Below are 17,124 nucleotides of genomic sequence, written 5' to 3' on the forward strand. Positions count from 1 at the left end.
AGTCTATGGCTAATGCACACCTGGCCTATCACTATATAAGTAATTTAATATATGTACATATATAATAATATATTTAATTTAATTAAGTAATTTTGTGTGTGCGTTTCCCTTTATGATGCATTTTAACAATCTTGCTGTCATGGCAATCATTCTGTGTGTGTAATCCACAGGAGCGGTACAGGAAAGAAGACTCTAAAGCACGTCTGGCTCTTTGTCTCCCCCTGGTGGACAATATCCTGAAGGACAACACAGATGGCTGCGCTCTGGCTGCACTGCTGCACTTCTACTGTCCTGATGCTGTGCCACTGGAAGGTACTGCTGCTGGAAACTCTAAAGGATTACTTTAAAGGATTAGTTCACATTCAAAAAATGTTTTGCTGATCATTTACTCACCCCGATGTCATGCCAAATATCCATGTCTTTCTTTCTTCAGTCGAAAAGAAATTAAGGTTTTTGAGGAAAACATTCTAGGATTTTTCCGCACAGAATGGACTTCAACGGAAACCAAATATTCCAATGTTCAAAGAAGGTTCAACTGTCCGTCTCAATGCAGCTTCAATGTCTCTACACGATCCCAATCGAGAAATAAGGGTCTTGTCCAGCTAAACGATCGGTTATTTTTATCGAGACATCAGTAGCTGTATTATTATCAGATCAGTGATACTGGCCTTCATTCATAAAAATATGCCATTAAACAAGTATTTAAAATGTGCTGTCTTTATGTTGTTTCTACATCAATCTGGAGATTAACTGTTAATAAGTGTTAATATAATTTTAATTGTGATTAATCTAGTTTTTAGTTCTAGAACTAGTTTTAGTTAATACAAATTTTTTAATCGATTGACAGCACTGAGTGGTTCTGGGACCATGAGTGGTTGGTTTTATTGTAGACTTTCTCTCTAATTTAAAGGTATAGCTCACCCAAAATGAAAATTCACCCTGATTCTTCCTTAAAACACAAAAGTAGTAGTTTTAAAAGTAGGGGGGAATTAAGTTGTTTTTTCCAGTGACCAGGGGCTGTATTTTTTTCTAAAAAGTACCAAAAAGTAGTGCATATATTATGTATGCTCTGTATTTCAGGTCTTCTGAATCTATACAGTAGCTTTGCATTAGGAACAGACATCAATTTATGTGGAGTTAATGATAACGGATTTTGCATTTTTTGGGTAAACTTTTAATAAATAATTTAAATATTTTTTTATTACAATTTATTTAATTTTTTGAGGAGAATGTCAGGATTGGGAAGTGCCATGAGTTGGACTTAAATTTATGTCACCAGCATGAGCACCAACGCTTATTGTATCATAGAATTTTTTAGAGTTTTTCCATCTCATCTGTCATCTTGGTTACTGATTGATTAGTGTGCACCTGATGTTGTTTTGCTTGATTAGTTCACTCTGTTATTTTAGCCCTCTGTTTCATTTCTTTGTCCGATCTCGTCTAATGAAGTTTGGTTGTTCTGTTGCCGTGTCTCTAGTCAAGAGTTCTCTGAGTATTTTGTCAACTTTGTTTTTAAACGCTAGACTGCTGCACTTAAATCCTGTTTATTTTGATATCTTTTGATATAGCATGCATGACACTGCTAGACCACATCTCTGACATGAAACTACACAATTAGGAGTGCTTTTCTAATCTTGTACTAAGACTGAGAAAGTTTCTTGTGTAGTGTGTAGACTAGACTTTTCCTGGAAATTGGCCTATAAGATACAGTATTTTAGTCAGAAAGAAGTGTCTTCATTTTGTTTCATTGAGAGGTGTAGTTGAGTACATACCCTCCAACAGAGGCCTGTACAGATAAAGCCTCAACAAAATACTCTGCCCCTGCTCTGGCCCTGTAGATAACAGACGTATACACACACACACACACACACACAGCATCAGGAAAACTACATTATCCACTAAATTCTCTCTGAAGTCCCCCATGACAGGAGCGTAACAATGTTCAAATATTCAGGGTCAGCTGAAGGACACTGTCTCTGACTTTAAAAAAAAGTGACTAAACTTTGCTTAAAAGAAAATAAGTTGTCCTACAAAATCCTCTCAATTACACTGTTTGGTGTAAGATTTTGAAGGCGTTTTTAAAAAAGTCTCTTACGCTCACCAAGGGTGCATTTTATTTGATCAGAAATATAGTAAAACTGTAATTTTGTGATATTGTGAAAAATTATTACAATGAAAAAATACACATGATCATTCAGAAATCATTTTAATATGTTGGTTTGGTGCTCAATAAATATTTCTTATTATTATCAGTGTTGAAAACAGTTGTGCTGATTATACTAAATGTATAAAACCGTGATACATTTTTTTCAGGATTTTTTGATTCAATTAAATGCATCCTTGCTGGATAAAACTGTTAATTTCTTGGATTACACTTTATTTTAGGCGCCATTGTTACAGTGTAATTATATATTTAAGTGCTGAGTAATAATAATTAACTACATGTACTTACCATAGGGTTAGGGTAGGATTAGAGTTTGGTTGAGGGTTAGCTGCATGTATTTATGTATAATTTATTGTTATTACTTTAGTAAGTACATGTAACATATGTAACAAGGACACTGTAAAATAAAGTGTTACCATTTCTTGATACCAATGTGGGTACATCAGGGTGGAAGAAGAAATGAGTGAAAGGAATAAACAGAGTGATTAAGAGTGTGTGAATGGAAGTTTGAGAGAGAACAGAAGAGCAGTTATTCAAACATAAACACATCCCCACCCCGTGACTCGGAGGATTCTGTTTATTACATCACGCATTCTGTTCCCGCCCTCAAAAACTCCATTGGCTTCTACTTGTGTTCTGTCTCTGCCTCCTCAGATTAATTCATAACGTCATTGGCTGTTCTGTGGTTTGTTCCCTCCCCATCCAGATATCTGTATCAAAGAAACAATGTCATTGGCTGACAGTCTGTACAATCTCCAGCTGATCCAGGAGTTCTGCAGGGAAAACCTCAGCAACTGCTGTCACTTCACCCTGGAGGATATGCTGTACGCCTCCAGCACCATCAAGGTAAAGCCTGACGTCCACGTGCAGCACTTCTTCACTTCTTCACTTCTCTTCACTGATACCATTTTACTGAAAGATCGATTGATAGATTTATTTTGATCGATAGATCATCTTGACAAATTGTTTGGCTTATTGAGGAGATCTGTGCTTTCTTAAAGGGATCGTTCACTCAAAAATTGTGTCATCATTTACTTATCCTTATTTCATTCCAAACCTGTATGACTTTCTTTCTTCTGTGAAACAAAGATATATTGAGAAATGTCTGTGTTGTTGTTGTTGTTGTTGTTGTTGTTGTTTTTGTCCACTGTCCATACAATGGAAGTCAGTGGCCACCAAGACTGTTTGGTTACCGACATTCTTCAAAATATCTTCTTTTGTATTCCACAAAAGAAAGGAAGTCATACAGGTTTGGAGCATGAGGATAAGTAAATGATGACAGTTTAAATTTTGGGTGACCATTATGGTGTGTTGCATGACAATTTATTTTTGTGTGCTGATTTTATACCACCATATTACTGAAGACAATAATATGTAAGCTAACTAACCAGTGGAAATTTGTATTGCTTGTCTTTTCTGGTATGATTTAGTATCTGAAGTTTCTCAGATGTTTCAACAATGAGTAGGATGCGTGTTTCCCATTTGGTTCAGTGTTGCAAACTTTGTATGGTTTCTAGGATACGGAATCTGGGCACTTTCTGTGGTGATTTTCCACTGAATATCCTTTTTTAGTTCGAGACCATGAATGAGTGATCACTGGAGTATTACAGGGAATTTCAGCAGGGCTGATGCAGGATGGGAAAAATGACCAGTGCGTGTTTTAAATCTGACCGTTTGGAATGACTGAGTCATAGTTTGTGTGTGGGAGAGCGCTGCCATGTGGATCGCCTCAGACAGTTATGTTAGTGAAGCAGTTTGTCTAGATAAACACACTCCATGTGTAGCCTTTACCTCACATAGCCACCATCATGACACCAGCCAATATAATTTTTTTTTTGCAAAATGTGTTATATTTTCCAACTGGGCAGTCGTGGATTGAGTCTGTGGTCGATTATGTAAACCAGGTTAAAATGCTTGTCGGTTGTTTCAGCCAATCACAAACTCTCCAGTAAAACAAAGGTACATCTGATTTCTTTGGTCATTTAAGCCTTAAATGTTGTGATTACACTAAATGAGGCCTTTTTCATGAGGCTAACAGCCCTTAACTGTGGTGAAATAAATGTGTCAGGACTGAATAAATCTGCAGAGAGTTCTGGGTCTGTTCTGTTCGTGTCAGGCTGCCCCGGTTGCTTTGTTCCTCATGTCGGGTCAGAAGACCCTTTAATGCACTGAAAGAGACTCTTCTCATGGCTGCTGTGCTGTTTCTTTCAATAAATACACTATATTAGGCTATACACTATTTAAAGTGCATTTTGTTCAGTTATTATAGTATTTCAATAGCTTAAACTTGCACAATTCTGTTTCCTTCACAACAGAATGTGTTGATGTCCGATGAATACATCAACAGATGACCCTCTAAATTGATGCATCATTTACACAAACCTGGATTAAAGAAAGCTTTTTTTCTGAAATAATAGCTGGACGCGGCCATTTGTTGAACTCAATATGCAATGTAAAAAGATCATTGGACAATGTTTTTACATTTTTTAAATCGAAGAAAATATTTATTGTATATCCATAGCAAGCAGTATGCTATAATTTATTTTTGAATACACTAGTCATGAAGTTAGTAAAGGCTCAATCTCTATCTAAAGGAGAACAGTGGGACCTTGTGGTTATAGAACAACATTACATGAGCAGCATCAGACCCTTCATTTATTTATTTTTGCAAGATTCAAGAGATTGTCCAAAATTCATCCATGTAGGTATCTTCAGTTCTCCTCTTTCTTTGATCTGTATCTTTTTCTCCTAATTAATATTAACCTCTGTTTGTGTTTCAGAGTAACTACCTTGTGTTTATGGCAGAGCTATTCTGGTGGTGTGAAGTTGTGAAACCATCTTTTGTTCAGCCCCGCACAGTCAATACCAAAGGTAAGGTCCGTCTCATTGGGTGTTATGTCTGGTGTTCATGCTATGCATTTGGTAAACGCTATGTTTAATATATTTTCTTTTTTAGCTTTTGACGCATCCCAGTCCAATAATCTGGCTCCCGTACCCAAACAAAACCTGATCCAAAGACCAGGCAGTCCAGAGCAGTCTAGGTTTGTCTTTATTACAATGCAAGTTTGAGGTTTCATTTATCATGATTTTATGCAAGAAATTATATTTCAAACTATTTCGTCCTATAGGTCACAACCTGAAAATGACAATTCAGGTAAGACTTTAAAAAATGGAGTCATTTTTTCCTCTTTAGTTTTATGTGTATGCTGTAGCTCAACTGCTAAAACATGGCTCTAGCAAGCAATAGGTTCCATTCACAGCGATCACAGTGATACAATTTATAGCTTGAATGCATGGAATAAATGAAAATTAGGCTTTTATTTAACTGTAAACATTTACTTGCTGTTGCAGGAAAGTTAATGGTATTTCTTTCTTTCACAGCAGTTTTCAGGCAGTCATCATCCATGTCATATGTGGACGGATGTGTGGGGACATGGCCAAAAGAGAAACGGTCTGCGCCCTATCCTAACTCTCTATCCCTTTCACTCTCTTACTCTGTCTTTACATGCTTCAGATATATAATTATTTGTCTTCACCTCAGGTCTTCAGCGCATGGGATATCATTTGAGATTCCACTTGATGACAGCACGAGTTCATCTTCAAGACGTGGACTGAACCGATCGGCGAGCACAGAAGGTTTGTGTTTCAAAGTCCACCATGCAGCCCGAGGAATGCGGAGGAACCTTTCTTTCCAGCCCGTTAACGGGAACGCCGACAGCAAAATACACGAGGAGGACAATGAGAAATCTAGCAGACATCGTCTGGGAAACTACACTGGGTACATCTTTCATTTTTATTTGTTATTTTTTTCCCTTTTTTTTCCTTTGCCCTTTATGTAGCATTTACTCACCCTGATTTTTTTCAACTCAAAAGGAGAGGTTTGGGCGAATGTAAAATAAATGTGAACAGGGATGGATGTTGGATGCGCTTATGCTCATATGTCTTCAGAAGACATGAAATATATTGTGTTTAATTTAACAATAGTCATTTGAACTACTTTTATGGTGCCTTTTTTGTCATTTTTGCCATCAGGTGTTTTCTAAATTTTTTATTAAAGTTCTACTTTTGTATTTCTTGGAAGAAAGAAAGTCATAAGGGAGAGAAATAATGACATAATTTTAAATTAACCATTAACATTTTTCAAGTATCTATCCCTTTAATGATATTAATCTTTAAAAAAGATTACCGGTATTACATTTTAATGCTCAACAATAAACATATTAAAGAAATGTTAGTTTTATTATGTTTATTGTCAAGCTGTTTTATTTTGAAGTAAGTTATCTAAATCTTGAGAGTTCACTATAATTGAATGAATATCCCATGTTTCAGGTACTCAAATGGCGTGTCAGGAGATAACCTCAGCCCTTCGTATGACCCTCAGCCCAACACTCCTAGTATAGAAGAAGCCCTGAAGATTATCCATGACTCGGAACAACCCCACAGCAGCTTGCAGCCCCCATCTGGAGACAGTGCCTTTTTCCTGCACAACCCATCTTCCCACAACTCCGGCACTGACTCAAACGATTCCGAGGACTCGCTTTCCAAGGTCAGAGCAGATGAGGCAGACATAAACTCCACCTCTACTGACATGGACACTGGAATCCATGTCCGTACCGAGGACATCCAGGATGGACAGGATGAGGATTCGTCCCTGAAGGACTACTCGGACATGGACCAGGACCATGAAGCTCGTTCCTGCCCACTTCCGGAGACGGCCGACAGCCCGTGTCCAAGCCTTTTGGGAATGCGTTCCCTGGCCACCAGCATGGCCTCCTCATTGGGTTCTGCAGTTCGCATGACCAGCTTCGCCGAACAGAAATTTCGTAAACTGAACCACGGGGATGGCCGTAGCAGCGGTAGTGGCGGTAACACTCCTGAGAGTGGCGAGCTAAACGTCTCAACCCCAGGAGCGACAGGAACGGTTCGCTCAATTACTCCTGACGCACGCAGTCCTGCTCGCATCACTTCCCCTCGTGATCCCTCGCAACTGTTGGCGTCAGAGATGGTGCAGTTGAAGATGAAGCTGGAAGAGAAACGCAGAGCCATTGAGGCGCAGAAGAAGAAAGTTGAAGAGGCTTTCACACGTCACCGGCAGCGCATGGGCAGGACCGCCTTCCTTAACGTGGTCAGGCGTAAAGGAGTCGTGTCGCCACTAGGGGGTGACAGCAAAGGACCAGATGGTCAAGAAAAAGAGATCAGTGACTCTCAACCTCTGAAGTCACCCTTGAATTTGAATGACTCCAATTCCAGACTGGAGAGATGTCGACCAGATGGTGCCCCGCCGAAATCACCCCTGGAGGAAGCAGCCGTGGAGGTGGACTTGGCAGAGTACAACCGATCCATCGAGCGCCTGAACACGTCTTTGAACTTCCTACAGTCGGAGATGCAGCGTTTGGCACAGCAGCAGGAACGCATCATGCAGATGCGCGATCACCAGAGTTGGGTGATTCCGCCGCCGGACCCGGCGCCACGCAAACAGCTGCGTGAGTTGCGCAGCAGCAGTGTAGTGGGCCGAGGTTCGGTCGGGTCACTCTCCCCCATTTTGTCATCCACCGGCTCGCCACGCACATCACACCGTTCACCCTCTATGATCAAAAGGAAGTCCGCGTCTTTCCATGCAAGGACGCCACGAACGCCAAGGCCTAACGACCTGAAGGTGACTCCCTTCAGCCGCATGCTCAACACGCAGCAGTCGGTGGACAGCCTGCCTCGACTTAGGCGTTTCTTGCCCAGCCAGATGCAGACCAGCTCATTTGCCTACTTGGGACATGACGAGGGGCCTTCAAGTCCATCGTCTGCTCAGGTGAACTCTAAGCAGGAAGAAGCAAAACACGATAGAAACATGAATTCGCCAACATCTGAGGTTCTTTCTCATCCGACAATGGACCGTTCGACGGAAACGGCAAGTGGGAACACAAATGAAGAAGAGTCGCAAGAGAAGAAGGATCTGATTGAGGTTCCTCTCTCTATTCTAAAGCCTCTAGATGGGCATGACCTGGAGAGCAACAGAGAAACAGAGACTGGACCAGACCAGAAGATGTGCTGTGGCTTCTTCTACAAGGTGAGACTTAGATATTTACATACAAAGTAGGGAGAGCAGAAAGCACATATAGAGAACATCTGCCTAAATAACTGAAGCTCAAAGTATACTTCAGTTTTGGCCCAAATGCTTTGTATACGCACCAAACGCACCTTTCTGATAGCATGCTAGCTAAGAGTACATTGTATGTCCAGTTAGAAAAATGTGACCATTCACGTACAGTATGCAGATACTATGCTGATGATGAAATTGTCACTGTACTCATACCCTTATTGTACGCGTAAAAACTAGGGATGTCCCGATCAAGTTTTTTGTGCCTCCAATCCGATCCGAGTAATTGAATATTGAGTATCTGCCGATACAGAGTTCTGATCCGATACTTGTGTTTTCCTAGTGTACATAAAATTTATTAAAATCAATCCAATGTATACAGGGATGTGCAGTTTCTTAGGGGCTTAAATGTAAAAAAAAGGGGCATCCTTTTTCAGATTTTAATTCCAATATAACAATTACTACAGTAATTAACTCTCTCTCTCTCTCTCAAAGCAGAATAATTGCAACAAAAATAAAAATATGTGGATTTAAGATTTAGGAAGCATGAAGCTCGCGGTGTCAGAATGCCTGTCTGTCAGTCAAGTCCGAGGCTGGACGCAACCCATAGCTTTACAAAAAGTTTTGTTACAAAAGTGCGCATCAGATCTACTAAACACGGAAGGTCGAACGTGTGTGTGTGTGTGTGTGACACGCTAGAACAGACCTCATTGATTCTTGCGCATCAAGCACACACACTCTAGCTTCTTTTTTGCCTTTAATGGTGGTTGGCAACCCAATTGAAGGTGCATACTGCCATTTACTGTACATGACAGCTGACATAAAATTAAGGATCAGGCTTAGGAAAGCCAATACCGATCAGTACAAAAAACACTTAATCGGCCCCAATATTATAATTTATTTATTTATTTAATTTTTCTCTAAGGGTACTTTTATTTTTATTGACAAGCGTAACTGATGCAGTGTGAGCAAAGAAAATGTATATGTTATTTCTGCTCGCCTTTAACAAGAATGGACTTTTTTTGAATAATTTCAGTACATTCGAGGTAGATAGATGCAAGTGCCGTTATGTGTTAACGCTTTGAAAACAAAACCAAAGGTTCAAAAACAAAAATATAAAAGTGAGGTGAGCAATGGCATGCATTTTGCTGCCTTCTCCTGCATCATCATTACCAAGCAACAGGAGTAAACAGCTGCAGCTTTGATGATGCAAATGCACCACGGTTCAGAGTAAATAATAAACCCATTTCACATTTCAGGGGTTCTCAGAAGCGGACGTCGTCACTGTTGGGTAAACTTCTATAATAGTGAACACGCGACGACAGCAAATATAATTTTTGTATTCTCAATATCTTCAATAGCAGACTTTCCAAACGAGAGGAAAAAATATAGAGACTGATTACATTGGTTAGAGGAGAGAAAGATGTCATATTTGCCGTCACTTTCTCAGTCGTTGTATTATAAACACCCTTGGCTCAGCATTAATTACATTTTTGTCATTTACTGTCCAAGTAATATAGAACAAAGTATAGCGTTATAAACTTGTATTCATTCATTCATTCAAATTTTTTTTTTTATATATAAAAATCTTTACTCGATTTGCGATGTTGATACTCTTGTCATCACAGTCTGTGAAAAGGGTCCATATAATGTGTATATATTGATATAAATGGTTGTGACAGCATATGTTTCTCTGTTCAGGAGCTTCAACAAGTGTCTTTGTTTGTCTTTTTAATTCATCTCAAGTAAACACTCCATTTGAAATGAACATTTTGTGTTTTAAAAATGTGTTGTTGTTTTCTTCATGAAGCACATCACAATGTTCTGTGAGAGACATTGCCTCATACAGCCAGCTGCACTTGAGCTTCTGTGTCAGACTGAATAATTGTTTGTTTGTGTTGCTGTGACTCAGGACGACCTGAAGGGAGAGGAGGATGTTGCACAGAAAAAAGCAGCTCTGATGGAGAAAAGGCTGCGGAGGGAGAAAGAGATGCAGATGAAGAAACAGCAACAGGAGGCCGAGATCGAACAGAAGAAAGAAGCAGCACGGTATGAAAAACAACACAACACAACAATAGAAAATGACATGATCGGAGAAAACAAAGTCACACAATCAAAGATAGCACAACTAATTCATCAGCTCATGTTCACAGAAATCAATATACACACTAGGCCTATTTAAAATATAATATCAATTATAGTTGTAACTATTTTACATTTATTCAATATATAACTCTATTTATTTGTGCTAAAATCGCACAAAAAGGTTTTTTTTTTAAGCATGGGAACTATTTTTTTCATTTACATGCAGCAGTATAACAATAGATACATAGTAATCTAATGTAATAATTTCCTATATTTCCTAAAACTCCATGCAACATTCACCTGTTTTACTTCTGTATTTAAAGGAGTCTTAAATGGTTTCTAAAAGTCACTTGTAAACTTGCTCGAAATGCATGAAGTCTCTGCTTCCTTGATCAGAATGAAAGCGGAAGAGGATCTTGTGAAGAAGGAAGAAGAGAAGGCGAGACGAGAGTTTATAAGAAATGAATATATGAGGAAGAAGCAGCTGAAACTGATGGATGACATGGACAGTGTCATTAAGCCCCGCCCCCCTGGTGTCAAGCAAAAGAAGCCACGCCCCAAATCTATGCACAGAGACATCATGGAGTCTCCGAAACCTCCAGCACGGGCAGCCACAGGTTCGATGGGGAATCAGTGTTGCTGTGACAGAGCCATAAAGATATGAACCTACGAATGGCTTACTTTTTTATAGTCTCTGCTTACTAAACTTCAATATATTAATTTAATCATTTAAAATAATTTTAATCAATAATAATATTCTAATTATATTTATAATATTAAGAATATTAATATTATTTCTATATTTTTAATTTTGTATAAAATATTAATATTTTTAAAATATAAAAAATGTATTCTAATTATTTTATATTAATAATTATTAATATATTTGTATTTTTTATGAAGTGTTTATGTTTTAATAATATATATTATTTTAATAATATTATAAAATGAATTTAATATTTTTATAATTAATTTATTTAATATTATAATAATTTATTTAACATTTTATATTTTTGTTATAATATTAATCACTAATAATATACCTATGTTTTTTATTTTGTAATCAAATATTTATATTTGTAATAATATTAAAATTCCACATTTCATTTGCTGTTGTGATATCCAGAGAGCTTTTGAAACTGGCTTCTAAATGAAAATGTATGCAAATTATGTGTATGCATAATGCAAATATGTGTATTTGTGTGTTCAGGGTCACGGCCTCGTGGATATTCCGTGTCTAGCTTATCACTCGCCTCCCTTAACTTGGCAGACAATGAGAGCCTCCAATCAGATAAGAGGACATCTAGGTGAGACCATGTCCAATTCACTATTACCTTCCCTGTGAAAGATCATTCAAAAGCAGAGAAATTAATGATTAGTTATTGTCGTGATCACAAATGGCACACATCTCTATTGCTGTGAGACGGGTCGTGTTCATAACCTTCTGTCCTCCTCCCTCTGTCTTTGGTATCTCTGTGTTTTCTCTGTGCTGGTTGCTCAGAGGAAGCAGACTGTCCCCTGGCAATCTGTGTTTCTTTCTGAGCTCCCCTAAAGGGAGAAAGGGAAGGTCAGTTTGCAGACAGCATCACAAACATGTCATTACCTCACAGTGCTGACGGTCATTTCAGCTTGGGCGCTGAACAAACTCATTCGCTTGGACAGATCAGTTCACTGGTTCATCAGCATATTGGTGGAACGTAATAAACGTATATAATTATCATCTTTGAATCATATATGTTATTGAACGATCAATATTTTTTAGTTTACTTGATTTTCTTGTGATTCTCATGTTTCTTTGCAATGGTGTTTTTTTTATCAGCTACTTTTATCATTGCAGCAACAGAAAATGGCACATTTTTTAAGCAATTGTTTATGAGGCCCTGTTTACAGCCGGTATTAAGATGCGTTTTGGCCGATCGGATCACAAGTAGTCGAGGTAGAGACATTCCCGTTTTACCTGGTATTTGAATCCGTCTCTTTTGTCCACTTTCAAACACTTCTCTCCTGATTTCTAATGTGAGTGTATGGGCGGGTGTATGGGTTTTTCAGATCTTTCAATCTAATGGACAAAATAAGCTCAAGCAATTTACATATGAATGCGAAAGGAGACTACGGAAAAACATTCAGAGAGCAGCAGCTTTCGTTTCTGCTCTGACAGCCGCAAGTCCACGGCGAAAGCTGTGAGTGTGTGTTAGAAATCAGGAACGGTGAGAGAACATTGTGCTTGGTACATTTTCCGTCTTCAATCCAAACTTGGGTCTCCAGCCGACAAAGTTTAAATCCCATATGGCTAGCGTGCTTGCCATAACGTTTAAGTCTTTTTTGACTGTTTGAAAGCATACGACCACATGAGCGTTTACACAAGAAAGCAATCCGGTCGAATGCGTTTTTTAGACTACCTCTGGAAGTGGCCGAAAGTGGACAAGCTCAAAACGTTTTAGACCCCGTTTACACCTGTATTTAGCGTGATCCGACCAAACTGCAGCCGAATACCAGGTGTGAACTGGGCCTCAGTGTGGCATTGTGTATTAACCAGGTCCAATGTCATAAACAAGTGAGAATGTAAATTCTGTCTCCTCCATGTTAGTTTCTATCCAATCCTGCTGCAACTGAAAAAATGACAAGCAACATGGATTTGTCTATCCATTTGGTTGACATCTCAGTGCTACAGAAGCATGCTCGGCATCACTGTATAAAGACTTCACATCTGTTCTGATTGGCTATTTCTATGACAAGTCGTGCAGCATTTTTGCTTCCACTCTGGACTTTATTTGGCGCCGGAAACTTGATGCATGATGCAATGAGTAGCCTATGTCTGCTCCATCCATGCTTCGCTTCTGTGATTTTCCAGCCTTCAATAAGGGCCTACCTGTTAAATTAGTACCTCGGTCTTTATTAAAGAGATGTTTGCAGTGTGTGTTTGTTTATTCTCAGGCCGGAGTCTGCAGAGGGCTTTTTGTCACCGTGTCCATCAGTAAGTGGAAACGGGGAGAACTGGGAGCTCGAATCAACATCATCTGCAGCATCTAACACAGAATACACAGGTGGGCAGGTGACATGACAGTCCTGCAGACAGTGGCACATTCTATATTCCAAAACTATTTCAACTTTTTGCATTATTATGCAAGCATGCACTTTGTATGACTTGCTCATTTAGATACCACTGTTGAAAAGTTTGCCGTCAGTAAGATTTTGTAATGTTTTTGAAACTGTAAAATTGTGAAAATTATTAATATTAAATATTATTACCTTTTAAAATAACTTTTCTATTTTTATACATTTTTAAATGTAATTTATTCCTGTAATGGGAAAGGCACATTTTCAGTTCAATAAACATTTGGTGCTCAAGAAACGTTTCTTTTTATCAATGTTGAAAACAGTTTTGCTGCTTATTGTTATTTTTGTGGAAATCGTGACACTTTTTTTAGGATGCTTTGGTGAGTAGAAACTTGAATATAACAGTATTGATTTGAAATAGAAATATTTTGTAACATTATAAATGTCTTTACTGTCACTTTTGATCAATTTAATGTGTCCATTCTGAATAATGGTGGGGGGCATTACTGACCCTAAAGTTTTGAACAATAATATACAGTACATGTAGTGTTTGTACATTTTTCAATTAATTTGTAATACTTAATTTGTTTTAATGAACTGCAAAAACGATTTACCGATTTAAAATGTTTGAATAATTACATTTAAACAAACATTTTGATGCAGAAGAAAGAAAAGAACGTGTTTACAGTATTTTATCAGCTACAAACAGATTTTATGCAGTAATATACACTTTACTCCAACATTAAACTGAATACACTGAACTTTGGCTTTTAAAATGGATGGAATTACATATATAAATGTACTGACCCTTATAAATGGCATAACTTTTCAAACACTCAACAGTAGTCTGCTCACAAATGTTGATCGCTTCCTCTAATTCTCATTTCTCTTCCTCTCTAGGGCCAAAGTTGTACAAGGAGCCCAGTGCTAAATCAAATAAATACATCATCCAGAACGCACTGGCTCACTGCTGCCTCGCGGGCCGCGTCAATGAAGGACAGAAGAACAAAATCCTGGAGGTGAGGGGAAAAATGTTACAAAAAAAGAATTATGTAGAAAATCAGTTTTGATCTGCGTGCAGTTTAATGCTAATCTAAAAACTGTAATATTTTGAGAAGCTCAATTGTATTTTAGTTTAATTGATGTAGTGAATTAATTTGTATTATTATTCTTTAAATGAAATTTTATTATATTTATTTATAATATTTATTTATTTTTAAATATAAATTCATTAAAAAAACAAAAACATTTTTACCCTGGAACTGTGGAATATATAGAAATGACATCAGTCCATTTTAAATAATTCTTGATTTACTTGGTATAAAGGGCTAGATTATAAATTTAAGCCTGAAGGGAAATAATAATCATTACATATATTGTAAATATTAATTTATTTTCCCAGGAAATGGAGAAAACCGAAGCCAACAGCTTTCTAATTCTGTTCCGAGACTCTGGCTGCCAGTTTCGCTCTCTGTACTCATATTATCCAGAAGCGGAGGAGATCAACAAGCTAGCTGGCATCGGGCCCAAGACCATCACGCCCAAAATGATCGAGAACCTTTACAAATACAGCTCGGATAAGAAACAGTTCAGCAAAATCCCCGCCAAGACCATGTCAGCCAGTGTGGATGCCATCACCATCTACAGCCACCTCTGGCAGTACAAGAAGCAAATCACACCCAAAAAACTCCTCAAATAAGTTCACAGCTCACTTGGTGTTCCTGCCCATCGGACATTATAACGCACATCCTGAATGTAACGAAAACACTTTTGCAGGCTTTGTTGGATGGTCTTTTGTGGCGAATTTGAGACCCTCTGTTCTACAGTCTTTGCAGCACTGACGGATGCGCTTTTACCCAACTTTTATTTCAAACATGTTCAATTTTGTGGCCTTATGCTTGTCTTGTCGTGTCTTTTATGCAATGCTTAACGCACAGTTACTGAGTTTATGAACATCGTACACAATCTGCTTCTTTTGTGTTTGTGGAAATGCAGGTGTAAAAGAATATTAGGGACATACTACACTTGAAGCCTAACTTTTCAGAAGGACATGCAGTTGAAGAAGCATTTAATGTACTGGAATCTCAGAAACTGACTTTTTTTGCTTAATTTGATGTCTGTGTTTTTATATTTTGGGTAGGATTCGTAATTCTTGTTTGCACATCTGTTTCTCCAGAAGAACTTTAAACGTAAAATTAGCTACAGTAAGAGTGGTTCGCTCAAGACTCTACAAAATGAACACACTCGTGTTGCTCTATATCTGTCATGGAAAAGGAATGATGGGGCCTTTAACTGATGAAGTTGAGGACCAAAACTAAACATTATAGCTTTAGAATTATACGTCCCTAGACATGTTGCAATCACTCGTGTCACGGCCTAGAATATCTGTGTGCCATGTATGTTTGAAACATACATTTTAGAGAGACAGATCAGTTAACTGACTGAGTAGTGAAAAAATCCATATAAATAATACAGAGGAGAAACTGAGATATTGAATATCATATAATGAAGCTTTCAAAGAGACGGTGAGTATTATTGATAAATGATGTTGTTACTCATTTTTAATTATGAAATGCATTTTAAAGAGCTGGGATATTTGGTCAGGCTGTTGTCTAGTAAGACATTTTGTCTTCTGGTGCAAAAGAATCGAAAGATATTTGTTATTTTTAACAAGTAAATCATCGTTTGAATTTATTGATGCTGTACAGATATAGTTTTACATACTAAGCATATTTTTTAAGCCATTGAATATTACTGATATTTTTCATATGAAAAAGATGTTTAACAGGTGCAAGTATGGGTCAGTGATAAAAAGCTGTTCTGAGAGATGTTCATTTCCACACGCTGTCTAATCTTTTTTTCAGGTCATGTCCGCTTCGTTTGTTCATCATATGCTTTGTCTGTTTGTATTTGAATGTTAACCTTAACATAAATACAGATTTACATCCAAAATATTGACATATTTGACCCCTTTTTTCCTTGTGTTATGATTCAATATTGTTGTCTACTTAATATAACATCATTCATGAGTTTGTGAGTAATTTTGGGTATAGAAGGGAATCGAGAAAGTTATTTATGAAAATTACTGATAAGCATATTGTGTTTATTTAAGGTATGAAAATTCAATAATAACAGTTACGTCTCGAATTTATTTGAAAGCGTTTGACTTGTGTTTGATTCACTAAAAAGAACCAGCTAATAAGATTAATTCATTAGAGAGTTGGACTTCATTGGTCGCGCTTTGATTCACTAAAAAGAACCGGTTCATAAGAGTCATACGTTTAAGAGTCAGATTACAGTGACCGTGCTGTATGCATTCAGATTTTCTAAAAATAAAGACTCACAAGAATGGTTCATTGGGGAGTCGGACTACTTTAGATTCACTAAAAAAAATAAGAAGTAAATCAAACAATTATGAAAAAAAATCAAACTATGGTTTTGGAATGGTCAGTTAAACTTGAAATTTAATTGTATAAATTACCACATAAAAAAGGACAATGTTTAAACCCATGAACAATGAATTTGGAATAAAATATCAGTATTTTATCTTGTGTTGTGTAACTTGTATTTTCTTACTTTTTTTTTTTTTTTTTTTTTTGCTTGTTATTTCAGAGAATTGTTCGTACTAATTAACAATTCATTAGAAAAACTAAAATAATCCTGACATCATACAAAGCCCAAACAGTTCCTAAAAACCGCTACTTTATCGGCTTAGTATAGGTTTACA

The 17,124-nt window shown here is 37.5% G+C and overlaps 1 protein-coding gene across 2 annotated transcripts in view; it reads left to right on the forward strand.

The window, feature by feature from the left end:
• Nucleotides 1-16,947, forward strand: part of camsap2b (calmodulin regulated spectrin-associated protein family, member 2b) — a 55,114-nt gene extending 38,167 nt beyond the window's left edge. Inside the window, exons 5-18 of one of the 2 annotated variants that reach the window (XM_079613837.1) lie at nucleotides 171-312; nucleotides 2,871-3,010; nucleotides 4,945-5,035; nucleotides 5,121-5,205; nucleotides 5,293-5,318; nucleotides 5,546-5,615; nucleotides 5,706-5,942; nucleotides 6,494-8,225; nucleotides 10,168-10,304; nucleotides 10,737-10,957; nucleotides 11,551-11,647; nucleotides 13,275-13,384; nucleotides 14,298-14,416; nucleotides 14,800-16,947. In XM_079613837.1, the coding sequence (XP_079469963.1) occupies nucleotides 171-312; nucleotides 2,871-3,010; nucleotides 4,945-5,035; nucleotides 5,121-5,205; nucleotides 5,293-5,318; nucleotides 5,546-5,615; nucleotides 5,706-5,942; nucleotides 6,494-8,225; nucleotides 10,168-10,304; nucleotides 10,737-10,957; nucleotides 11,551-11,647; nucleotides 13,275-13,384; nucleotides 14,298-14,416; nucleotides 14,800-15,096 (3,504 nt within the window). In that variant the 3' untranslated portion in view covers nucleotides 15,097-16,947. The remainder of the gene's footprint in view (nucleotides 1-170; nucleotides 313-2,870; nucleotides 3,011-4,944; nucleotides 5,036-5,120; nucleotides 5,206-5,292; nucleotides 5,319-5,545; nucleotides 5,616-5,705; nucleotides 5,943-6,493; nucleotides 8,226-10,167; nucleotides 10,305-10,736; nucleotides 10,958-11,550; nucleotides 11,648-13,274; nucleotides 13,385-14,297; nucleotides 14,417-14,799) is intronic. The other variant, XM_079613838.1, reaches the window with a different exon arrangement.
• Nucleotides 16,948-17,124: the final 177 nt, after the last annotated feature.

Source organism: Phoxinus phoxinus (genome assembly GCF_949152265.1).
Source record: "Phoxinus phoxinus genome assembly, chromosome: 5".
In the NCBI taxonomy this organism is placed as follows: Eukaryota; Metazoa; Chordata; class Actinopteri; order Cypriniformes; family Leuciscidae; genus Phoxinus; species Phoxinus phoxinus.